The sequence below is a fragment of the Sus scrofa genome, chromosome 1, assembly GCF_000003025.6.
Source record: "Sus scrofa isolate TJ Tabasco breed Duroc chromosome 1, Sscrofa11.1, whole genome shotgun sequence".
NCBI classification, from domain to species: Eukaryota; Metazoa; Chordata; class Mammalia; order Artiodactyla; family Suidae; genus Sus; species Sus scrofa.
The window spans coordinates 45,483,476-45,510,066 of record NC_010443.5 but is presented as its reverse complement, the minus strand read 5'-3'; the positions used below and the strand labels follow the sequence as shown (position 1 = coordinate 45,510,066).

Sequence of the window (26,591 nt, the reverse complement as noted above, 5' to 3'; positions counted from 1 at the left end):
CTGCCTCACGCGGCGGGTAAAAGGACCTGGTGTTGCCGCAGCTGGGGCTAGGATTCAATCCCTGGCTGAGGAACTTCCATATGCCATGGGTGCAATCATAAGTAATAAAGAACAAGAATGTTAAAGACACTGAAAAAATGTCTGTTTCATCAAATTTTTATATTTAAAATAATCCAACCTAAGTATTTGATTTTGAATTGTATTACAAGCAATATTAGTGAAAGCACACGAACATTTCAACTTGCTTTTATAATTTATTTTCATAAAAATCTCTTTGGCGATCCCTGTCTAGTCAGCAAACAATTGCTTTAACTCTGGATTGTAATATTAGCTTGGAATGATTTATGTACATTAAATAATTTTATTCTCCCTAACCCATTATGAAGTAAAAATGATTATCTCCCTTCTGTGGATAATAACACTTCAGAGAAGAAAGTTTAAGTGGTTTGCCCAAGTCACTCAATGGCTTATCTCAAAATATGAGTCTTTAAATCATTAGTCTCAGCCTCAGCAATTCTTGAGAGGAATAACGAATATGCACTTAGATTTTTTTTCTGAAATTATTTATGTGACCCAAAGTCTAATATGCTCATAGAGCTTTTTTTTTCTTTTTTTCTTTCTTTCTTTCTTTTTTTTTTTTTCGTCTGTAAACCAATGTGAGGCATTATAAAAATGAACCTGATAAGAATCTACACATGGGACAATCTCTGGTTGACTTAGAGTATCAATTTCCAAAACAGAAGTCCTCCTTCCTGTGCTGCTACAATCACTTCTAAACTGGCAAACGATAATCCTAATTTGCCTGCCACCTGCCAGTTAATTTGCAAAATACCCAGCCTATCAGATACAATAGGAGAAGTACGCCAATTTGGAGAAAGAATGCTTCCACTGCTGAGATTACCCTGCTATGTGATCTTTCCTGATTGAAGCATCAGCAAGTGTATTTAGCATTTGTGTGTGTGCCTTTTTCAGCCTCAGGTTCTAATTTTACATGGGAGATAGTACATGACAATTTTTTTAAAAATTCACCTATTATAGTCTTGTCGCATCCCAGTCTTTGTGTGTCTTACCTGAGCATCCCAGTCTTTGTGACAAAAATTTGGTAAATGATTTAACAAAGATTGTTTAATAAAATTGACTTTTTTTTCTTTTTTGTCTTTTTGCCTTTTCTAGGGCCACTCCTGCGGCATGTGGAGGTTCCCAGGCTAGGGGTCAAATCGGAGCTGTAGCTGCCGGCCTATACCACAGCCACAGCAATGTGGGATCCAAGCTGCGTCTGCAACCTACACCATAGCTCATGGCAACGCTGGATCCTTAACCCACTGAGCAAGGCCAGGGATCAAACCTGCAACCTCATGGTTCCTAGTCAGATTCATTAACCACTGAGCCATGACGGGAACTCCTAAAATTGACTTTTTATGTCCTAAGTAGAATTACCAACTGACCTTGGTTTGCCAGAAACTCCCCTGCTTTCAGCACTGAAAATCCCCTTCTCCTGGAATACCTCCCGGTCCTAAGCAAACTGAGGCAATTGGTCAAAATTGGGAACAAAAACTAGGTGTATTCATTGTCCAAAATTTAAAAAATACAAAGAAGCAAAAATGTGCATTAAAATTATTTATACTAACGAGTTCCCTGGTGGCCTAGCAGTTTAGGACCAGATGTTGTCACTGCTGTGGCTTGAGGCGCTGATGTGGCATGGGCATGGGTTTGATCCTTGGCCCAGAATTTCCACATGCCATGGGCATGGTGAAAAAAATATTATTTACAATTTCAGTATGCAAAGATAGACATTGTTAATATTAGTGAATGTATTTCTACTATCTCCGTGAATTAGATTCGTAACAGTGAAAGTTACTGTTATTACATATGGCAAGTGACAGGATACTATCATTTGAATTGTCTTTTAAAATTCTGTTTTACAGGTATGCCAGGTACATTAGTATGTACCTTTTCATCTGATAGCATCATTCCATAAACTCTGACAAATTTTCAATTGTGTATTGACCATTTCTGCTATTCATTCTACAAATCCCCTTAACCATCCACTCTGTTATCTCTAAGATTCAGTACCAGCTAGTACATTAGCAGCTTGCTTTCTGAGCTCTGATAACTGTATCACAGTGTAATCTCACGGCTCTTGGCTATGCAGCCATTCATTTCTTATTCCATTTCTATCTTACCCATAGGACAGGGAGGGGAAATTTCTACCTAGGGAGTTTAGCATCATTTAACATGGCTGTTACTTGTCCAACTATCTCCAACACAAGTGAGACCAAACGTCAACCACAGTTAGCACGTAAAAGTTATCAATATCTACTTATACACTTAAAGTTCTTTTTGTTTTGTGTGGGTTTAACTTTCTGAAAGCATTTCAAGTCCCCATTTAAAGACAGAAGGGAAAGAAAATAAAAGACAGTGTTAGAAAAGAAATATACCTTTGTCCATCCTAAAACGTTCAGACAAGTCTGAGACCATATTTTAGGATTACTGTGATCCAGACAGTACCCTTCTCTTTGAAGAAGTACTTATCATCTATGTGCAGAGTTACCCTGTTCTTGCCTATATCACATACAATAATGGCTTCTTGTGTTTTCTTTCTAGCTACACAATGCCTGTTGGCAGCCCTGGGGTTGCTTGTATGATTGAAATGGCTGCAGATGGAAAACCTCTAATACGCAAAGAAGACGTAGAGACACCTCAAGACCCCCAGGTAGGTATGCAAATATCCACGGTCAAACATTACTGACTGTGCCCTCAATATTTCCGAGTATTTATTTTTAAGTTTACTAAGCATTAATCGTATTTCTTTAGAGTAGAGACTCCTTGTAAAAGCTCTCAACAAAACACCAGAATATTCATCTTTGATACTTTAGGTGTAGTTAAATATATTTAATACTCCCTGTCACTATAAAACTTGTATTAAGTTTAACAAGAAATTGATTTTCCTCTCACACCTTGTATATAGTATGCTTGATTTAAAAAAAAAAAAAAAAAAACAAAAACAAAAAAAAAAACAGCTCAGGAATGGGGAAAGATTAACAAGATACAAAACAGTGCTTAAAAATGTACATTTTAATAGCCTATGGCAGTGCTTGTATTATGCTGTTTAAAATACATTTTTAACAGGAGACTGTGTAGAAAAAATAGAAGTAAAAGAAAATTTGTCCCTTCTCAGTTTTTCAGATTTACAGTAGCCAGGAAATTTTTAAGAAAAAAATTGAATGAAGCTAAATTGAAAGAAGAGAAGGTATCTCTCCCTCCAGAGACAAGGCAATTTGCTAAATTCTTTTAATTTTAATGTTGTGGTTGGTTACATGCTTCTTAGTGTGGCTTTCTAGCAATACATTTAAGATAAAGAATTTCTGGTTCATTTGATCATCATGGAGAGTTAATTTGTATAATTAGAGCTCCAAAGTGCTAATTTTGGTACACATTAAAGCTGGCAATGTGCAGTACCCTAATGAATTGGAAATTTCCTTTTTTTTCTATTTTTTCTATGTTGTCTCCCATTAAGTGCTTCCAGAAGAAGCACGTAGGAATGTCTAACATTTGCATAAGCACTTCGCATCTTACAAATTATGGCCAGGTACACTATATCATCTGATCTTCACAAGAACCCTCCAAAGTCAGAGTGATTATCCTTTTAGAAGGCTGGGGAAACAGAATAGCAGATTCCAAAATTTCATGATGAAGAAGAAAGAGACTTGAGCCCAGATTTTCTGATGCCAAACCTTTTTTTGTTCCCTTATAATACAGTTTGCAGCATGCTCTTCATTTACTGCTGCAACAGATTCAAATCTGTTGAGTAGATTGTCAGGGTAGGTACAAAGTTGATTTTCGTGTTTTAAAAAGTCAGGCTAGAGCCCAAGATGACCAAATATTGAGATTCATGATGTGGAAGATTCAAAGGGTGGGTAATACATGAAACACTCATGGTTTTGTGTAAATGCCAGTATAAAGCAGCCAGTGTGATTTTATCTTTATTAATTCCTTAGTCATTCACTTCTTATACTGAAAGCTCCAGATTTTCTTACGAGTGACATATAATAATGCTACTAACATAAACATTAATGAATCACATCTTTAATTCATAGAATTCAACAAGGGCTTAATAAGTGTCATTTTGTTGTTGAAAATGTGGAATATGTGTGACAAATAAGTCTCCTCACCCTTTAGGTTGATTGAATGAAGGTCCCATGTAATAGCCACCCTTACACAGGGGCCACGATTTATGAATTAAATCAAGAAAAATGTGAGTAGTTTTAGGGTGGTCAACAGAGAATGCACTCAGGCACTCCAAAGCTTGTTTACAACCCTGTCTCTTTAGGTTCATCCCAACTCTAATGCTCCTGAGTCTAAGGGGATTGCTGCTGCCTTGGAAGGCAAAGGCGGGTCAGCCCCAAAGCTCTGTCCCCCTGTGGCGATCTTCTCACAGATTTGACCCCAGTCCCTAACTTGTCCACAGTAGCCTCTGGCCAGCTTCTTATTGTTTTGTGAATTTCACCTTCTGCTACTCCTTTTTTCTATATTATTCCTGTGAGATGGTGGGAATTTGTGGAATAAGCACTGAGGACTTTGTGAGCTGAGCCACTTAAATTTGAGTCATAGACTTTGGCAAAAACCATTAAAAATAAGGTCTAGCCCTGCCTCTGCTCATTGTCATCTACTGGGATTATTGAGTATATATAAAGAATAATTATGTACAAAGTGATACTTTTCCACACATAAACCTATAGAGAAGCCAGACCAAAGCAAAGAGAATTAAATCTCAAAATAATATTATAGATTGAACTAAAAAAAAAAATACTAATTTGGAGAAAAAATTTTTGGTAATTTTGAAACTAAAGAGTCAAAATCTATTATGATTACCAATAATAGCTAACACATGTTCCAGACACAGTTCTGAGATGTTTTTATATTTTAACTCATTTAATCCATACCCCCCCAAAAATTCTATGAGTAAATACTATTATCTCCAAATAAATAGGAAGCAAATTAAGGCAAAGAGAGGTTAAGTTTCTCACCCAAGGGCACACAGCTATTTTGGGATTCAGATCCAGACACTTACATTTAAAGAACCCATGCTTTTAACCAACATTATGCTGCCTCTCAACATTAGAAATGGTGTTTTCCCTTAATCATTCTATTCCAACTATTAATTCTTTCATGTAATTTCACACCTATTGTGTGCTATTATTTTCTTTTTATGGTGAGAAAACCCATATCCTATGAGATCTATCCTCTTAACAAATTTTTAAGTATACTGTAGAATACTATTACCTATAGGCACATCATTGTACAGCAGATTTCTAGAGTTTTTCCATCTTGCAGAACTGAAACTCTATACCCATTGAAACAGCAACTCCCGGAGTTCCCGTTGTGGCTCAGTGGTTAACGAATCCAACTAGGAACCATGAAGTTGCGGGTTCAATCCCTGGCCTTGCTCAGTGGGTTAAGGATCCAGTGTTGCCGTGAGCTGTGGTGTAGGTCACAGACGCGGCTTGGATCTCACGTTGTTGTGGCTCTGGCGTAGGCCGGCAGCTACAGCTCTGGTTAGACCCCTAGCCTGGGAACCTTCATATGCCGAGGAAGCAGCCCTAGAAAAGGCAAACGACAAAACAAAAACAACAAACAAACAAACAAACAAACAAAGCCCAGAAACTCCCCATTTTCCTCTCCATCCAGCCCATGGCAACATCATTCTTCTTTCTGCTTCTGTGAGTATGACTGTACTAGATACCTCATATAAGAGGAATACTTGTCCTTCTGCAACTGGCTTGTTTCACTCAGCATAATGTCCTCAAGTTTATTCCATGTTGTAGCATATGATAAACTTCCTTCTTTAATAGGGCTAAGTAATATTATACTGCATGTATATACCGTATTTTTTTGTGTGTGTCCTTTTTATTTTTGTAGGGCTGTACCTGAAGCACATGAAGGTTCCCAGTCTAGGGGTCGAATCAGAGCCATAGCTGCCGCAGCCACAGTAATGCGGAATCTAAGCCTCGTCTGCAACCTACACCACAGCTCACGGCAATGCCGGATCGTTAACCCACTGAGCAAGGGCAGGGACCGAACCGGCAACCTCATGGTTCCTAGTCGGATTCGTTAACCACTGCGCCACGACGGGAACTCCTCTACCGTATTTTCTTTGTCCAGTCATCCACTGATGGACATTTAGATTGTTTCCACCTCTTGGCTATTGTGAATAATGTACCAATGAACATTAAAGTGCAAATATTTCTTCAAGATCCTATCTTCAATTCTTTTGGATAAATATGCATCACATGATAGTTCTATTTTTAATTTTTTGAAGAACCTTCATACCGTTGTTCATAGCAGCTGGCTGCCCTGTTCACATTCCCACCAACAGTGCACAAGGATTCCCACTTATTCACAGTTTTGTCAACACTTTCTACTTTATTTTTTTATGTATAATGACTACCCTAACAAATGTGAGGTGGTATCTCATTTCAATTTTGATTTGCATTCCCATGATGTTAAGAATCTTTCATGTAACTTTTACAAATGCCATTTATATATATTCTTCAGAGAAATCTCAATTCAAGTCCTTTGCCAGGCTTTACTTGGTTTTTTCTATTGAATCGTAGCACATATATTTTGGGTATTAACTTCATCAGAAATATGCTTTGCAAATACATCTTCCCAATCTGTAAGTTGCTATTTTATTTCACTGTTTCCTTTGCTACACAGAAACTTCTTAGTTTGGTGTATCCCCACTTGTCTATTTTTGCTTTTGTTGTTTGTTTTTGGTGTCATATTTAAGAAGTTATTGCCAAAACTAATGTTATAAAACTTTTCTTCTACAAGTTGTATAGTTGCAAGTCTTATGTTTAAGTCTTTAATAAATTTTTAGTTGATTTTTGTGTATAGTGTGAGGTCCAACTTCATTCTTTTGTACCTGGATTCCAGTTTTCCCAAAAACATTTCTTAAAGAGACTATCCTTTCCCCATTGTGTAGTTGGGCCACCCTTGTCAAGGCTCATTGATCACATTTATATGATTTTATCGATGAGTTATTCTGTTCCATATCTATTCTATAGCTGATCCCTGTCTGGCTACATGCCAGCGCCATACCGTTTTGATTATTGTAGCTTTGTAATATGCTTTAAAGTCAGGAAATGAATGTCTCCAGTTTTGTTTTTCTTTGTCAATATTTTTTGGCTATCTTAGGTCCTTTGTGGTTCCATATAAACTTGAGGATTATTTTATCTATTGCTTCAAAACAACCCATTGGGATTTTGATAGAGATTACATTAAATTTGTAGATTGCTTTAGGCAGTATTGGAATACTTCATTTTATTTATTTATTGATTGATTGATTGATTTAGTCTTTTCTCTTTTTAGGGCTGCACCCACAGCACATGGAGGTTCCCAGGCTAGGGGTCTAGTCAGAGTTATAGCTGCCAGCCTAAGCCAGAGCCACAGCAATGCCAGATCTGAGCCATGTCTGCAACCTACACCAGAGCTCATGGCAACGCTGGATCCTTAATCCACTGAGAGAGGCCAGGGATCAAACCCACAACCTCACAGTTCCTAGTTGGATTCGTTTCTACTGAGCCATAGCAGGAACTCCAGGAATACTTCATTTTATTGCACTTTTTTTATTATGCTTTGAAGATTCTTTTTTTTTTTTTTTAACCAACTGAAGGTTTGTGGGAACCCAGAATTGAGCAAGTCTACTAGTGCCATTTTTCCAACAGCATTTGCTCACTTCATGTCTCTGTGTCATATTTTATTGACTCTTGCAATATTGCCAGCTTTTTCATTATTGTTATATTAGTTATGGTGATCTATGATCAGTGATCTTTTATGTTACTAATTGTGTATTCAGGCCACTCAAGATGGCTGTTCAATTTCTCTCTGGACATCCCCTGCTTTATCTGCACCCATTGATATGACTGACCTTCCTGCATACTTGCCCCTGGCCTCAGCTAGTGATGGTTCTTATCAAAGAGATGGTGAGGAGCGTGCCCTTTGCTGTTTTCCCTGATAACTAATGAGCCTATCTGCCATCAATTCCCCTATAATTGGCAACCTCCCCTGCTCCATTAGAGCAAAGCCTGCTGCCATATCCTCCCCACCATTGGCTGCACACAGAGGGGTGTCACTCTAAGACCTTGCTTCAGACCTGTAAGATTCCCCCATCCATTAAATCACTGATGTCTCCTTCGCTGATTCCAGGCTCTTTCTTTGGTCTTAAAGCTGGGCCAATGCAACCCAATGCTGTTGCAAAAGATTACAAGTAACTGAAGTCTCAGATTATGCTCAGCATTTTTTTTTTAGCAATAATATATTTTTTAGTTAAGGTATGTGCTTTTTTAAGAATTTAATAGACTATAGTAAAGTGCAAACATAACTTTTATATGCATTGAGAAACCAAAAAAATTCATGTAACTCATTTTGTTGCAATATTTGCTCTATTGTGGTGGTCTGGAACCAAACCCACAAGATCTCCAAGGTATGTCTGTACAAACTTTTGACAATATTAAGACTTCTAGTGCCCTAGGATGAACACAGGATGTCTTTCATGTATTTACATCTTTTTAAAATTTCTTTCAGTAATGTTTTATAGTTAGTTTTTAGTGTGCAAATCATTCATCTCCTTGGTCAAGTTTATTCCTAAGTATTTTACTCTTTTTGATTCTAAGAATGGAATTATTTCCATAATTTGTTTCCCAGATTGTCCATTGTTAGTATATAGAAACACAACTGATTTTTGATATTGATTTTGTATCCTGCAAATTTGCTGAATTCATTTGTTAGTCCTAATCTGTGTGTGTGTGTGTGTGGAACTTTTAGGCTTTTTATTTGATACATGTCATCTATAAACACAGACTTCTTCCATTCCAAATTGGATGCCTTTTTTTTTTTTCTTTTCTTTGCCTAAGTGTTCTGCTGGAACTCCAGTCTTTTTTTAAATTAGTTTAACTAAAAGTTTGTCAACTTCGTCGATCTTTTCAGAAAACCAACTCAGTTTTGTTGATTTTTTCTATTGTTTTTCTAGTTTCTTATTTATTTTTGTTCCAGTTATTAAATAATTTCCTTCTTTTTGCTAATATTGGCCTTTATTCTTTTTTGTCTAGCTCCAGGAAGTATAAAGTTGGGTTGATTTGAGATATTTCTTTTTTTTTTTTTTTTTTAGTGAAAGTGTTTACTGCTATAAATTTCCCTCAATACTGTTTTTGCTACATCCCAAAAGTTTTGGTATGTGGTTTTACATTTGTCTCAAGATATTTTCCAAATTCTCTTTTGATTTCTTCTTGATCCATTGATTAAGAGCACAATGTTTAATTTGCACATATTTGTGAATTTTTCATTTTTTTCTTCTGTTATTAATGTCTAGTTTTATTCCATTGTGGGTAGAAAAGACACTTGGTATGATTTCAGTCTTCTTAAATTTGTTAAATTAGTTTTGTGACCTAACATGCAATCTATCCTGGATAAGGCTAGACGTGTGCTTAAAAAAATGTGTATTTAGATGCTGTCAGATGGAGTGTTCTATGCCTGTTAGGTCTATTGGTTCTATAGTGTTTTTCAAGTCCTCTGTTTCCTTATTATTTTCTAAGTAGATATTCTATCCATTATTGAAAGCGAGATATTAAAATCTCATATTAGTATTGTTTCATATATTTTAGTTTCCTGAGGTCAGTTGCCTATATTTATAATTGTTGTATCTTTCTGGCCAGTTGATTCTATTATCATTATATAATGTTATTCTTTGTCTCTTGTGACATAGGTGGCTGAAGTCTATTTTGTCTTTTATATTTGTAGCAATTCCTACAATTTTTTGGTTACTACTTGCATGAAATATCTTTTTTCATCCTTTCACTTTCAGGCAATGTGTCCTTAAATCAAAAGTGAGTCTCTTAGAACATAATTGGATGTTCTTTTTTAAATTTTGTTTTAATCCATGCGGTCACTTTATGTCTTTTGATGGGGCGTTTACTCCATTTACATTTAAAGTACTTACTGATAAATAAGTACTTACTATTTCCATTTCATTCATTGTTTTCTGCCTGTCTTGTAGCTTTTTTCTCCCTCTTTTCCTCTTGATCTCTTCCTTTGTGTTTTATTGATTTTTTTTTTTTAGTGACATACTTTGATTCCTTTCTTATTTTCTTTTTCATATTTTCTATGGGCATTATCTTTATCATTATCATAAGTTATCATAGAACATCTTATAGTTATAACAATCTATTCTAAGCTGATAGCAACCTAACTTTAATTGCATACAAAAACTCTAATCTTTTACATCTCCTTGCCTTCATACTTTATGTAACTGATGTCATAGTTATACATATACATATATCCATATACATATAGATAGTATGTACACACTTTATATAGTGTTTTTAGACTTTTTCTTTCAGCCTAAGTACCAGAATTAAAAGCAATTTATGCACCACTATGACAGTATTACATTACTGCATTGTCTATATAGCTTCCTTTACCAGTGAGCTTTATATTTTTATATGCTTTCATGTTTCTGTCTAGCATCCTTTCATTTCAACTTAAAGGACTTTCTTTGTCATTTCTTATAAGGTAGGTCTAGTAGTAATAAGCCTACTCAGCCTTTTTTTTATTTAAGAAATTATCTCTTCATTTTTAAAGGACAGTTTTACAGGATACAGTATGCATGTTTGGCTGGATATAGTATTCGTGTTTGGCAGATTTTTATTTTATTTTTAGCACTTGAACATATGATCTGGTCTGCAAGGTTTTTGATAAGAAATCCACTGAGAGTCTTATGGGGCTCCTTTGTATGTGACAACTCATTTTTTTCTTTCTATTTTCAAAATTCTTTATTTATTCTGACTTTTGATAAATTGATTATAATGTGCCTTGGTAGTTCTTTCTTGGTAGTCCTTTGGGCTTCTTTCTTGGTAGTCCTTTGGGCTTTTTGAATCTGGATGTATATTTTCTCCACCAAATTTGGGGATTTGGGCCATTATATCTCCTTTTTTTTTTTTTTTTTTTTTTTTTTTTTTTTGCTTTTTGCTTTTTAGGGCCACATGCATGGCATATGGATGTTCCTAGGCTAGGAGTCAAATCAGAGCTGAAGCTGCTGGCCTACATCACAGCCACAGCAACACAGGATCTGAGCTGCATCTGCAGCCTACACCACAGCTCACAGCAATGCTGGATCCTTACTAGTCAGGTTTGTTACCACTGAGCCATGATGGGAACTCCCCCTTTTTTTTTTTTTTTTTTTTGTAAGTCATCATATTCTTGAATGAAGATAAGTACATTCCAATAGTTAATCTTAAGTGGAAAGTACATCTACAGTTACCCTCTCATTAACATAATAGTGATTTAACTTCAGAAAGATTTGAGGCTGTAAAACAGAACTATACTTTGAATCAGATATCACTACAGAAACATGTGTAGTACTCCAATATCTAAATTCAAAGTAAAACAGAAAAAGGACATAAAGTAGCTTATTTGCCTGTACAACATCCCAGTCACCAGTTTTTAGAAATTCATCCTCTCCTGCCTATCTTCATATTTTTACTCCTACTACAAAAGAGAAACTATATTCCTCCTATAAAGATAAACTCTGAGAGGAAAGGAAATGTTCATTTCATTTCTGTCAGATGTGGAGCCTTTTTCCTTCAGTCACCATTCATATTTTTCATTATCTTTATAATCCCTCCTTGATTGTCCATGTCTGTTCTCTGTGGTTTTATCTTGTAAGATCATATCTTGATGTCAGACTCTATTCTCCATAGTCTGATTCACAAGGAGTTATTAGAAAAGACGTTTTTAAAGCCCTGTCTCCTTAGGAATGATTATACACACAAAAGGCAGTTCTTGGATAATTGAGAGTCTGGGGATGGAGGAAGTCAACCATTCTAATGGTTATCTATGTGCACTCAATGGCAGCTGCTCTTTTAGACATTTCAGGATTCAAACTAAGCTTAGGCTTCAGATCAGAAAAATTACAGCCATTTACTTCCTTTGTTTGGGTGTTACTAATGAACTAATAAATCATAGATACCTCTGTAGACTTTGCCTCAGACCTGCCTTCAGCTGACATGAAGGGAAAATCTTTTTCCACTCTCTATTAGTTTTGTGCTAAAACAGCACACTTGTCAAAGCCATGAGAGGTTTGGTTGTTCCAGATGTGTGATCAATAAGCAAAAATGTCAGAGGTCCTCAGTGAAAGAAAGGTCATGTTCCTGGATTTACTAAGTCTCTAAGTTCATGATAGATCCCAGATTGCATTAGTGGTGAATCACTTATCTTAGCTGATAAAAGAGCTGTTCAAATAGTTTGTTGGAGTAATTAACCTAAATATGAGAAAGGATGTGAAAACAAAGAGATGTACTCCAATCTGCACAAGGACTCTATCAATACACCTTGAAACCTCCATCCCACTAAACCCAAAGGTAGTAGCTATCCCCTGGACAATTGTATATCTGAATCCTATATGAAGTTCCTAGAGAAGAAATTAAGCAATGCCCTAAGAAGCTGAGCCTGAGTCACTAAAAAAGAACAAGAGCTCCAATAATAGAGTTAGTGTGAGTTATTATGAGTCATGGAGTTACTTTGGTGTTCCTAGAATTGGACATGCTTCCATGACCAATGTAGCACATGTTAGTATAAATATTAAGTGATATTGCTACACATCTCCCATTCTGTCCTCTCCCTAAGGTACGAACTTGATTATTTATATCTAGCTTTTTAATTCTTACAAGCATATGTTCCCATATTACTGTATCTGTAATATCAGTTTAAATACTTTTCAGACTTCAGCTTGGAGTGTGTGTGTGTTTGAGGGATAAGGACATCAGGGATGTAAATGCACAAATCCTATGACATCTGTCTGTCATGCCCAACAGCCCTGAAGGTTAGGGTCTCATTACCAGTCCTTCCAGACTTCAATCACAGTTCATAAAATCCTATTGAAGGGAGTTGCATTTTATATATATCTAAATGATGAGAGTTCAATCTTTATATCTGTTGCTGCAGGGAAGGAAAGGAGAGATCAAGTAGCTGTTTACATCTTGCAAATAATTTTATCATCACTCTGGCCAATAAGTGTAAACTCTATTTGCAAATATAGTCACATTCTGAGGTTCTGGGGTTAGGACTTTTACATATATATTGAGGGGGGACAAAATTCAATCCCTAAAAGTAGTTAATTAATGTTATTTGGTAATATTCACATTAAAGTACAAACGCTTGAGTTCCAAAATACATTTCAAAGTAATCAATTGGCAAGCTTTGTTGAATGTTCTTTTTTTTTTTTTTTTGCTAATATTTTCTAGATATTTTGAGAGATTCAAAGAATTGCAAAATAAAGACCCTTTTCTAAACTAACAGCCTACCACCTGCTGGTGATGACAAAACTTAAGCAGAAATTGCAAACTGTTTTGTGCAGAAAAACACATCAACACATGCAATTACAGAACAAAACATCCTAGGTCTTTCCCATATAATCTGACAACATTTTATAAGATTTTTTTGTTGTTATTTTTCCTAAAGGGATATTTTGAAAAAATGTTCCTTGGTCATATCCCGGCAAATGTTAAGATTTATAAGAATGCAGGCCACATTTATGGATTCAAGGGGTGCATTCAGGAGCTTCAAGTAAACAACAAAGAATTTTTCATCATCGAAGAAGCACTGAGTGGGAAGAACATTGAGAACTGCCTCCTCCATGGGTGTGCACATCATCTGTGCCGCAACAATGGCACCTGCGTCAGGTATGTATAAGCCTCCTGACCACCAACCAAATCCTTAAAACAACAAAACCAGCTGCACTGTTTTCGGAGTGATAGAAAAGTCTAGAATTTCCAAGTTTTTGTATGTATTACCTAGATGATGTTTGCTCAAAGAAATTTATATATTGTGTCTCTATTGTCAAGAAATTCCTGACCTCTGAAAATACTAGGTAAGTACATCTGATTTGAACAATTCTAAATGGATCAAATGCAATTTTACCAAGGTGTTTTTCTCTTTGAAAATATGAGTGAGAGATTATTAATCATTGGTAATAGTTTTGATGCATTAATTTTGTTGTTTGTTTTTTCTTCATCTTAAAAATAAATATACTTAGATCTCTAAGATTAGAGATGGGGAAAAAATTATCTCCATTTCTTCTTATTTGCAGTTTTTTCTTCAAGGAGGAAAAATCTTATAGAGACTTTTTTCCTCCTTGAAGTAAATATTCATCATGCTTACAAGTTTAAAATCTTTTTTTATTGGAGAAATCCATGTTTTAGTGAGGAATAATGCAATCATAGAGGGGATTTGTAAGTTGACAAGGGACATTGTATAAATGGCAGATTAGATTCAGACACAGGCATAACTGACTTAAAAGCAGGCTTCTCAGTGGTTCTCCGCTTGTGTGGAGTGGCATGGCATACTGATGAAATGCAAAATTTTCACATGTATGCAACCAAGATATCCACGTAAAAAACTAATTTCTGAATGACACAATGTATATACTGTTACATAAATATCTGTCAGATGAATTTTCAGCTGAGCAAGTTGTGCAATGCTGAAAGAAGGTCTTAATTAAAATTACTTTCTCTTCCACTAATGTGTCTTAAGTGAATTGACCCTGAAGGAGTCTCATTTGTACAGTGTAGAAAATATTTCCCAATTTCTTCAATCCTCTGAGAAGTCTTTATTTCAGGGCTACAAATAATGACAGAGGGGAAGCTGAAAGGTGTAGAGATTATAATAATTCAAGTCAAGGAAACATTGACCAAATCTCACCGGAAATATCTTAATTAATTCTCCTTAGTGTTTCTAAGGGGCAAGGTATCAAGTAGTTAATGACTCTATAAAAGTAAACATTTATGTGCATGGTGTGAGAAAGAGAAAAATTCTATCAAAAAAAAGTAGGATAGGAAATGGCAGGCAGAGATGGGTTCTGAAAATAATCCTCAAATAGAGAAAGAAAAAAGAGGGAGAGAATGAAATGGCAAAGAAAAGGACAGAGGAATGGACAAGTATGATAAAGTCACGATGATGTTTTTACCAGGCAATCACAAACTGACCATAATAAACTTGAAGAAAATGCATACAGGAGAAGATGATAGCTCTTAGAGTGTCTAAAACTTTTCCTTCTGATTAACTGTGTCTAAGTCTGTGACTTGATCTACACATTTGTAAAATAACAACCTATCTCATATAGGGAAGGTATAACAGATAAAGTTTTAAAGGATTTTAAAAGAGTGAATTTTCCTTGGTCATCAACACTTGTCTGAAGGAAACAAGGTCAAGGATTTACTGATTAAGTACACTGTTTTATAAGGAACCCATTAATAATGATTATTTTTAAAACTATAATGCAAAAATTATCCAGCAGGACAACCTTCAGAGCCCTACAGAAAATAATAATAATAATAATGCATTTTTGCCTAATTAAGTGAAATAGAAACAGGAAAAAATCTTATGCTGCTGACTTTCTAAAGCCTGAAGCCTGTGACTTGCCTTTAACCAAGAGAATAACAAATACAATAGGGTGATGAGATGTCACTTCCTTGTGTTGTTTACAAAGGGTTGTGAGCTGCCCCTTACAAGACTCTCTCACTCTTGCTGGCTTTCATGATGCATGAAACAATTTGGGGAAGGTCCATGTGACAGGACACTGAGGGTGGCTTCCTGCAGCCAGCAACCAGAGAAGCGCTGAGGGTGGCCATTGATTGACAGCCAGCAGACACTGAGGTCCTCAGTTCTATCACTGCAAGAAACTAAATTTCACCAACAATCGAATAAGCTTGGGAGCAGGACTTCCTCCAACTGAATGTTGATAAGACCCCAACCTGACCAGCACCCTGACTAAACTTGTGAGGTCTTGTACAGAGGACCCAGTGAAGACTTACCAAACTCTTCACTCAAGGAAACAATGAGATAATAAATGCATATTGTTTGCTGCTGACTCTGTGGTAACTTCATAATGCAGCAAAAGAAAACAAATACACTGTAATTTTCTGCATGTGTCTAGCATCACCTGCTTGGGGAAATAAATAAGAGTTAGTTTTACTTTAAAACATGAACTGTCTGAGATAGTGTAAGCCAGATACATGTTTAACAAAATAAATCTATTTTCATAAATTAAAAGAACCTCAGAGTTCTCTTGTGGAACAGCAGGTTAAGGATTCAGCGTTGTCACTGCAGCAGCTTAAGTTGCTTCTGCGGCAAGGGTTCAGTCCCTGACCCGAGAACTTCCACATGCCATGGGTGTAGCCAAAAATAAGAAATAAATAAATAAAACAACTTCATGTTAATGGCAATTTAAGTTACCTATTATGTACTTGAAAATAAAAGCAAATATAATTATCCTAATAGGATAGTTATAAGCAGTCCTCGGTTGAATTATACTTTATATGTTCACTTTCTATGTGTCTTCCAACAAATATTGCCTGAGGGCCAACTAAGAGCCAAGGGGTTTGCAAAACAAAGATGTGTATTCAAGACACCATCCTGCTGCACACAAGGAGTTTTCTCTCTAGCATAGAAATTTTATCAGCTCTTCAGGCCTTAGGGTAAATCTTCCCACAAAAATGTATCTCTGTTTGGTAATATACATCATTGTGGTCTTTCATATCCATTTCTCAATCTTTCAAACTCTCAACCTCTACTCCAGAGAAATTCATACAAATGTCAACAGATTTTGGCAAGCACTATTTAAGTTCTTCCAGATCTGGATGTACTTTTTACTGCCAATCAAATAGAGACTGACCAGCTGTGTACCCAACAAATAAAACACTTCTTCACATCCTATGAGCAACATGATTTCTATCTTGAATGCCAATGATGAACTTCCACAAATTACCCTTGGCATCTCTGCATACAGGACACGCTGATCTATAGCACCTTATAGCTTCATTTCAGCATCTCCCAGTGCATGCCCACACCAAGATCCACTGGAGTTGGTCAGTTCCCAAACAACAACAAAAATAGACTTCTCAGATGGCTCATAAAGACAGTCCCTAGGAAGTCAAAAATTTGCCACAAGAAGGGCACAGGTAGCTACACGTCCACAGGGAAGCTTGTTGAATGAGAATGCTGTTTTCATTCCTCCCTGTTCTGTCTAAAACCCTAGTACCCAATTACTTCATCATCCTGTGCAGAGCACTTCATCATCCTGTGCAGTAACCCAAAAGAAAGCCAGGATATGTACTGAAGGATGACTCCATGAGACTGTGGGCAGCTTCAGTCCATCAAGAAGAACACAGCAAAGAAGTAGGTCCCAAAGAACCACTACCATGACCAGCACTCTGCCCCCAGCAGAAGCCTGCCCACACGTAGAATACAATGAGTGGTATAAACACTTTCCAACCAAGGAACCAAGAGAACTCTGCTCCTGAGCCCCATCCTACCTTAGAAAAAAATGAATCTGAACTGAATTGATGCCTTTGGAAACTCACTTCTCACCTATGCTGTTGGCCAATGTCAAAGGTTCCTTTCCTCTCTGTGCTGCCATATCATAAAATGCATCTCTTCAAGATCTTCCAATCTCTCTTCCAACTCTTTTCACCCTTTGGATCTGTCCTTGCCTTCTGACTTGATCCCATTTCTTTTTTTTTGTCTTTTTTTTTTTTTTTTTGTCTCTTTGCCATTTCTCGGGCCGCTCTCGCGGCATATGGAGGTTCCTAGGCTAGGGGTCCAATCAGAGCTGTAGCCACCGGCCTACGCCAGAGCCACAGCAACGCAGGATCTGAGCTGCATCTGCAACCTACACCATAGCTCACGGCAACGCCAGATCTTTAACCCACTGAGCAAGGCCAAGGCCGCAACCTCATGGTTCCTAGTTGGATTCGTTAACCACTGCGCCATGACATGAACTCCCCGTTGATCCCATTTCTGAGTCTAGCCAGGCAGACTAGGAGGTCTGCCAAGCAGAAGGTGAGACTCTAAATTCACCTCCTCTTTTCTCCTACTTTCCCAAAAAGGGAGATTAGATTTAAAACAGCTTTCAAAATAGCAGAGCAATTCAAGTAAGCTAAATTAATATCCGACATGTCTGGATCCAAAGAGAATGGATGAAATGACCTGATGGAACTCTTTTTATGTCCATGAGTTTTATTATTTTATTTTCAAAGTAATAGAACATCTATGTTCAGAATAAGAATCATTGTTACAAAGACAAGAAGAATATTCGTGAACCTTTCTGCTTTCTTGTCTCAACATATAGACACTAGTATTTTAAGACTACAGCATGTGTACATGATATTTTTACTTAAAAAGGCAAAATAATAATTTCTTATTATAATTTAGTTGTTCTAGTCCAGGGACTCTCATCTAAAGATTGGGGAATGCCTTGTAATGAGGAAGAAATGTTTTGGTCTACACACACACACATGCACACACACAAACACACATATGCACCTGAGCTTTCTAATCCTTATGTTCTGGGAATGAAGGCCCATTTTTTCCAACATGTAAAGGCTAACAGTGGTTTAATAAGAGATAATCCTAAAAGATGTGTGCTCTAAACAAGATGAGAATGGTAAGTGAACAGAAGTTCAGTAGCAGATAGAGCTACACTTTAAAGTTTACAAAATATACACATAGCTATTTATAAGCAAAGTCTTCATTAATTTTAGCATCTTGGTTGATTTTTTTTTTTGTCCTTTTTTTTAGGGATGCACATGTCATATGGAGGTTCCCAGGCTAGGGGTCAAATAAGAGCTGCAGCTGCTGGTCTATACCACAGCCACAGCAATGCAGGATCCAAGCCGCATCTGCAACCTACACCACAGCTCTCAGCAACACCAGATCCTTAACCCACTGAGCAAGGCCAGGGATCAAACCCCAGTCTTCATGGATACTAGTCAGGTTCATTACTGATGAGCCACGACGGGAACTCCTTACTAGATTGGTTGATATAATTTGCTGTTATTAAGTGCTCTCCTACATTGTCTATGAAATTAATCTGCTTAAAGAAGACAAATTTCATGTCGAAAAGTATTAAGGGAAGTAACACTTCAGCAGCTTTACTGAGCAAATGTCATTCTGCTTTGAGTACCATCACATGTTTCTGGACAGTAGCCAATCTTTTTTCATTTCATTATAAATCTGGGCTAGAATTTCAAACCCCTGTGGTTGCACATTTCAGAGAAATCCAAATTGCATGTAGTGAAATTCAGTTTAGAAAAGTGATACAGAAGGGTTATTCTGAGTACCCGAATCTCTATGGACTTTGAACAAGCTGCTTCCGAAAGGGCACAGGAAGGTTAGCAAATTAAACAGATAACATTTAAATCACATTCTCTTTTCTGTGCCAGATGTTTTAAAATAGGTTAAACAATAATTAAAAAGGAGCATCAGGTTGGGGAATATACCCTAGATAACAACTGCACTAAGAACTTATGTCACTGACATTACAGTGAATAATTATTGAGACATGAATTTTAGACTTAGTCTTAATTTTACCAGGAGCTAAGTATGTTGGAATGGATTTGACCATGTGTTGAAAGCCAGTAATCCCTACATATGAATGAATGTGCTTTCTGTGCCTCTCATTGTTCTCCTAGCTTTGATTATCACTAACCAGGGCTGCCCTCCATAGACTAGGGCAGGGGTCAGCCAACTGGTTTTGTAGAGGGCCAGAGAGCAAATAGTCTAGACTTTGCTTCACAACTATTCATTCAAAACTGCCACTGTAACAGTAAAGCAGTCATTGACAGCGGCTGTGTTCCAATAAAATTTTATTTGTAGAATAAGTGCTTGGCATAATTTGGTCTGAGAGCCATAGTCTGCAAATCACTGCCCTTTGCCAACAAATGGATAAAATAGTTTTACTCAATTAATTGATTAGGAAAGTCCAACTCAATTTAATTAGAGTCCAATTTAATTTTTCCATATTAAGCAATGTTTTATATATATACACATATACATGTACATATGTACATACATATACATATATACACATATATACATATATATTATATATTACAAGTATTGGTTCACTTAATTATGAAGGCTGAGAAGTCCCACTATGTGCCACCTGCAAGCCGATGGTATAGATTCCAGTCTGAGTCTGAAGGCCTGAAATCCAGAGTGTTGAGGGTAGAAGGTCAAAGTCACAGCTCATGGTCAGGCCGAGAGTAAGCCCAGCCTTCCTCCACTTTTGTTCTGCTCACACCCTCAGGGGATGGGCGAGGCCCCCCCACACACACACACTGGAAAGGGCCACCTGCTTTACTCAGTCTACCAGTTCATATGCCAGTGTCTTCTGAACACAGCCCCACAGACCACTCAGAAATAATGTTTAGCCAGCTCTCTGGGCATCCTGTGGACCAATCAAGTGGACACAAAATTAACTGTAACAAGACTCTCAGAAAAATGTTTATGTGTTTCTTAATAATAGGGAGCTTTCATGGCCCTCCATGTCCAGTGTGAATAGAAGCAAAAGCTGATTTCATTCATTTTTTACTTTCCATCCATTTTTCCCTCTTGTCTCATTTCATAGACATCTTTTTTGAGGTTGTCAAGTGAAAAAAAAAAGTCATTTTTCATGATTCCTAAGGTATTTAGTTTTCAGATCCTTTAGCATTTCTCATAAATTGAACTTGAAATGGCCATAGTAACAACTACCATAGAATACAAAGGATCTAGGTATAGTGCCCAACTGTTCCATCTGTCCTGTAATAAGTGGCAACATCCCATAAATGTCCCACTTGTCTTCACTGCCATGTCACAACAGCATGTAGGTAGGCAACATGGCTGAGATCTTTTAGTTAATACACTGTATCCTGGCCAGGTTACCCCTAATCCAGCTCAGCAGTGACCCAAGTCCTCTGAATACCAAGGGGGAAATGTGTCTGTTTCATGTCAATTTCTTACCACACATTGAGGCTAATAACACTGTCAAATATTTAACCCTTCTTTGTTGCTGTTCTGCCTGCATTCAACATCTTTGAAATTGTCCTCAGGATTTAAATGTCTCTTTCACAGTAGGATGCCTTTGTATTTAGTTAGAGTTCTCATCTGTAAACGCTTGCTAAGCATCCAAGCATCTCAATTATAGGTGGCCCCTACTGCTCAAACAAGAGGAAAAGGGAAAATATCTAACCAAGTTGCAGGCAGAAACTTACAATCATGTGTAGTGTCCCCCTTTCTTTCAAATATGTTAATTAATTGTGCATTAAAGACATTTATTTATGTACAGCATTAATTAAAATCAGTTTCAGCTTTATGGGGTACAGACATTTAAAAGTTTTATTTTTCTTCTCTCACTGATTTCAAACATGCTCTGTGGGATCCCTTTACTTTTCTGTAACAGAATATCATGCAGGTTCATGTTCACATATTCAAAGCATCTGATTTGGCCTCCTTCAGCTTAAAACTTCTATCTCATATGCTGCTGGGCAGCAGCCAGCCTCCTGCCCAGCTGGATGGACTTCCAGTTCAAAAACTTTCATGGGGACAGAATGTGATATGTCCCTCTTGTTGCTTCACTATCCCTCTTCTGCTTCTAGCTTCTCTAGATTTGGGGCTATGGGCGGGGAAGGGGGAGCAGGAAGGATTTAATTCTAAAAGATTCAAAGGTTTTCTTATTAACTGGTACCCTATGGCTCTGAATGTTCTCCCTGTGACAGAAGCTTGGGGCTGGGTCTCTTGACACACGCATATGTGTGCTCACTAAGCCCCACACAAGGGGCACTCCCCAGCACAGTTGCCTGAGGTGCAAAGTCCTCCCAGTCTTCTATTTCACAGATCCTTACCCACCGTGTCCCCTCACCCGGCCGCAGAGCAGGTTTCCTCTGAAGCTAAGGAGTAATTAGAAGCCCCCACCCTTGCACAAATCCTGCTGAGACTTGGGAGTTGCTAGGAATTGCAGTGGTTTGTGAATCGTCCTCTTTCAGAGTGGAAACCTGATTGCAGTTGGGAAGTATTGCTATGAAAGCATTTCCTATGAAGAGTCTAAGGAGTTTTTGTTGGGTTTTTTTTGTTTTATTTTATTGGGGTAGAGATGATTTACAGTGTTGTATTAGCTTTAGGTTTACAGCAAAGCGAATCATTTATACATATGCATGTCCATTCTTTTATCTCATATAGGTTATTAGAGAACATCGAGTAGACCTCCCTGTGCTATACAGTAGGTCCCTGTTAGTCATCTCTTCTCTATGTAGTACTCTGTATGTGTTAATCCCATCCCAAGGAGATTTCAGAGAGGTAGCTGACTCTCTCCAGGTTGCTCTATAATTCATTATTATTTCTTTTCTCATTGGAAATATTCACTTTTACACATAAGTTTTGTATATGTATTTTTTAATCCCTTTGGTTATAAAGGAGCAAAACTTACATAAGCTGTGTGCCCCACAAAATCTAGACTCAAATCTACCTGGCAGGCAATCCCCTTAGGCAGGGTCCTGGCTAAGAAGGTAACTCAAGGCAAGTGGCAAAGGTTAATTTTCAAAAAAATATCAACCTGGCTTTCATAAAAGTATTTAATGAACACATACCAAAATGATATTTATCTCATTAACGACAGAACCAGCAAGTTGGTAAGGCTGGTTCAAAGTGAATTCAGGAGACTGAGCATATGCAGGCACTGAATGAAAGCTGAACTAAGATCATTAGGTTGGAGACAAAACTCATTAGTATCCTACAAAGGAATACGGTGTAAATTTGCTGTTTTCTTTTCTATGAGGCTGTACTCATTTGCATCTCTATCAGACAAAATTCTACAAGTTAACGTGTAACTTCCCAGAGTCCGGGCTTAATCAGTAGTAAATAGCCGAATAAAAATGCCTTTTCCTGGAAAATTACACAATCCTTAGGCAGACCTGTTAGATGACACCCTACTATGATATGAATAGAACATGAAGTTATCTTTTTGCTTTATTTCTAAGTTTTGAACATCTTCTGAGCACCAGCCACTTTCTGCATTATCAAGAGATGGGAGTGGCAGTGGCTTCATTGCTACCCCACTGCTTTTCTGGATGTACAACAAGCTGGAGGCGATCACAAGCAAAACAGTACTAAGAAAAAATAGACCCACCTAAGTCTTCCATAGCATGAAAAGCAAATATCCAATGCTATGACTAAGGGAAAAAAAAGAAAAACGAAAACACAGGCATGTTTTAGCTCTTTATTGCTTAGACTACTTGTAATACAACACAACAAAATAGTTTGGTAATTTTTTTTCTGATTTTTTTCCTGGAATAGCCATGTTTAGAAGTTCATTTTAATCTGAGTCTGCTTGATTAAAATGGGATTTGTGCCTCTCACACCACCAGCACGACGAAGAACCTCTTTTATGTGAAGTTGTGTGATGAGCATGGGATTTACAAAGATGGCAAAGACATGGAATCATTGTCTACATATGCTGTTGCTTATGCTAATCTCAGGTTTGTAGAACACTCAGGGCTGTGGACTAACATGAGTTTTTTCACTTATACATATAAAGTGCAATCTTAGGTTAAAGCAGCCAAGGTTTCACAGCCTGTTGTTTATCTTTTTGCTCTCATTTTCTTTCCCCCATTCTACAAGTGCCAGGCATTGTAAAAATGGATTGATGTGGGATCATTTGCTTTTTGCTTGGAGAGGGTGACTGAGGCTGCAAGGTTTTTAGTTGCTTATAAAAGTGCATCGCGTGTTTGGAAAACATAACTCTCACCGAAGTACCACTGTAAGCGTTACGGGGTTCTCGGTAAAGTGCAAACGCAGTTTAAATGGATTGTCTAACCACTTTTATTACTGCCATCCTTGCGTGTAGCAACAAGTGTTGGGCATTTGTTTTTATGGAGCAGAAAGCATTTTGGTCCTCTGCAGAGTTTCATTAAAGTGACGATCACAAACAGAATTATATTTAAATGAGAACAAAAATAAACATGGAAGAAATTATATCATTTACACCAAATTTGAAAAGTCTCGAAGAATTCAGTGTTTCAAGATTTGACTAATGGAGAAAATCACTAACAAATTCCACACGTCGTTTTTACATCGTATGTATGCAGCAAGGTCAAACAAGTAGGGGGAAAAAAATCTCATCTTCAATTTTCTCTACCCTTAGGTAATAATACGTGGAGAACTCATTTACCCTGATTGATCTTTCTGGGCATAAGAGACCTCTCTGGCTTAAATCCCATCTGAAAACTGTCTTTCCTCTCCTTTTCTTATGGAATAATAACATTTTTTTTCCCTCTACTTCAAAGAACAACCAAGTAAAATATGAGCTGCTAACGTGCTATCCTTGACTGTTGTGCTTAAAAACCTATTTGTTAATAGGGTTTTGTAAGTAGGGAATTATATGTTAAAACCTGTTTGTTTTGTAACTGGAAATATTTATTCTTGTTTTTAATCTACATGGTTTACTACTTACAGATTGCATTCGAGTGCACTGCACACACAGAGATTTAGTAAATTGTGTTAATCACTATGATTTTTACGTATAATTAGACATGCCACTGTTAAAATTGTGTGAAAAGCTTGACAAAATAAAAACAGTAAAGTGAAAGCTGGAATCAAATGTGAGAAATCTAGACTCCCTCAGCTTAGGTTTGCAAAATGCTTAAACCAAGGAGTTTAAATAATTGATTTAGGAAGGAAATAAACCAACCCTTCTGATTCAGCAGTAGACAAAGTTCCCAAGCCTTATATTTTGTTCCTGGCCCATTTGCTGGCATATTATGTACCTTAGGAAAATTGTTTAACCTTTATTCTAAGAAAATGAAGTAAAAATTTTTCCATCTGCCTCCCTAAACCCCAAAGTGATATGGAGACAAAAGTTAAAACTTGGTAGAGACTTGGAGACTATAAAGACTAGATGGAAAAACACTGGAAAATAAATGTGATTATTGTTTGTTGACATTAAAATGCAATAGTAGCTTCGGACAAATACTGTCCAGTTATCAACTCTGCAGATTGCCATTAACTTAACAGTCTTTCTTTTGGAAAATGATACAATGGCATTGTTTTGATGTGGGTTTTTTTTTTTTTTAATTTTCTTGAAGTTTAGTTGACTTACAATGTTATAGTAGTTTCAGGGGTACAGCAAAGTGATGTGATTTTATTAAAATGCTCTTCATACTTAAAGTATCTTTGGAAGACATTTAAATTTCTGTCTCACAAATGGGAAAAGGGGTATAAGTTGAGTTCAGAGGTTTGTTTAAGTCAACACTGATAGTAGAGACAGGATAATCTTCTAGACTTTTTGTCTCAAGCTTGCAATATAAATCAATTACCTGTTCCATCACCCCCAAAAATCTAAGTGATTTGGTAGCTATTTTCAGCAATTCTCTAACTTGAGAATTACAGTGACGGTCTTGGCTATATATATAAAGATCAAAGCTTGGAGTTCCCGTTGTGACTCAGCAGGTTACAAACCAGTGAGGAGGTAGATTCCATCCCTGGCTTCACTCAGTGGGTTCAGGATCTGACATTGCCACAAGTTGCAGTGTGGGTCACAGATGCAGCTCAGATCCAGAGTTGCTGTGGCTGTAGCGTAGGCCACAGCTGCAGCTCCGTTTTGACCCCTGGCCTGGGGAAATTCCATATGTCACAGATGTGGCTGTAAAGAAAGAAAAAAAAAAAAAAACTATGACTTCTTTGTCACAGATCTAACAGGCAGAAGGTCTGTGTCTTGCCCTTACTAATAAGTATGACACTAACAATTTCTGGATTTCATTTTCATCATTTTTGTAAAGTGGGGATTAAACTAGATGGAAATTTCCAAAACTATTTTTCGAGATATATTAATAACCCTTCCTCAGGAAAAGAGGTTGGAGACGGTAATTTTTTAGGATAATTTCATAAAGTGTCACACCCCTATTCCCCTCTTGGAGTTTCACAAAGTATTTAAACATGTTAAAGAAGTCCTATCAAAGACAGCCCATTTAACTCTACTTCATGGAAGCTGCTAAACTATTTAATCTCCAAAAACGTTTTTCCAGAAATATCTATTCACATCGCATAGAATGCTCTCTTTCTCAGAAACAGTGTGAGGAAATGCTGCATCTGATGATACAAAGTCCAACAAGTGGGATTTAGTCTACTTTTAAAAGACTTCCAAAGCAGAAGATTGTACAACAACAATTGGGAATATACATGAGTTTCATAGACTACAATACCAAAAAACCTTTATTCCTACCTAACTTACCTCTCTGTAGGCTTCTAGATATGCAGGTTTCTCTTTTCTGGATTAAGAAGTTTTGTACATATACAATTTAAATTCAATAGAACTTATTACTGACCTGGGTTCTTGGCCTTCCTTAATTAATAGAAATTGATAAGAGGCCAGACAAGAAATTCTTGGGGCCCCTGCTGCAATAGAGGAGAGCAAAAACAAGAGTTCCCTTTGCTCCCTTGCTTACTCCCTGAAGGCAGGGGTGGGCTGGTTCCTTATATGGAGTGAGGGGAAGGAGGGGTCAAGGGGTCAGGCCAGAGGGGTGGCTCAGGTGGTTTGCCCACCCCTTTGATGGTGCTGGGTTCAAGGGTCATGGCAGTTGAGTTTTTGGTCTCTCTGCGTTTTGTTCATAATTTGCCCCAACCGCACATGCATGCAGTTATTTTTGGTCCCTTAGAGTTTCTTTGTTTTGTTGCTTGAGGAGATATTTGTCCAGGTGCAAATATATTGCAGCTACTTCAGCAAAGGG

General features: G+C 37.1%; 1 protein-coding gene across 1 annotated transcript in view; it reads left to right on the top strand.

Annotated features, from left to right (window-relative positions):
- EYS (eyes shut homolog (Drosophila)) overlaps window positions 1-26,591 on the top strand; it is a 1,343,277-nt gene that overhangs the window by 1,139,656 nt on the left and 177,030 nt on the right. The window contains 2 exon segments of the mRNA XM_021084496.1: window positions 2,605-2,713; window positions 13,516-13,736. Coding sequence (XP_020940155.1) covers window positions 2,605-2,713; window positions 13,516-13,736 — 330 coding nt within the window.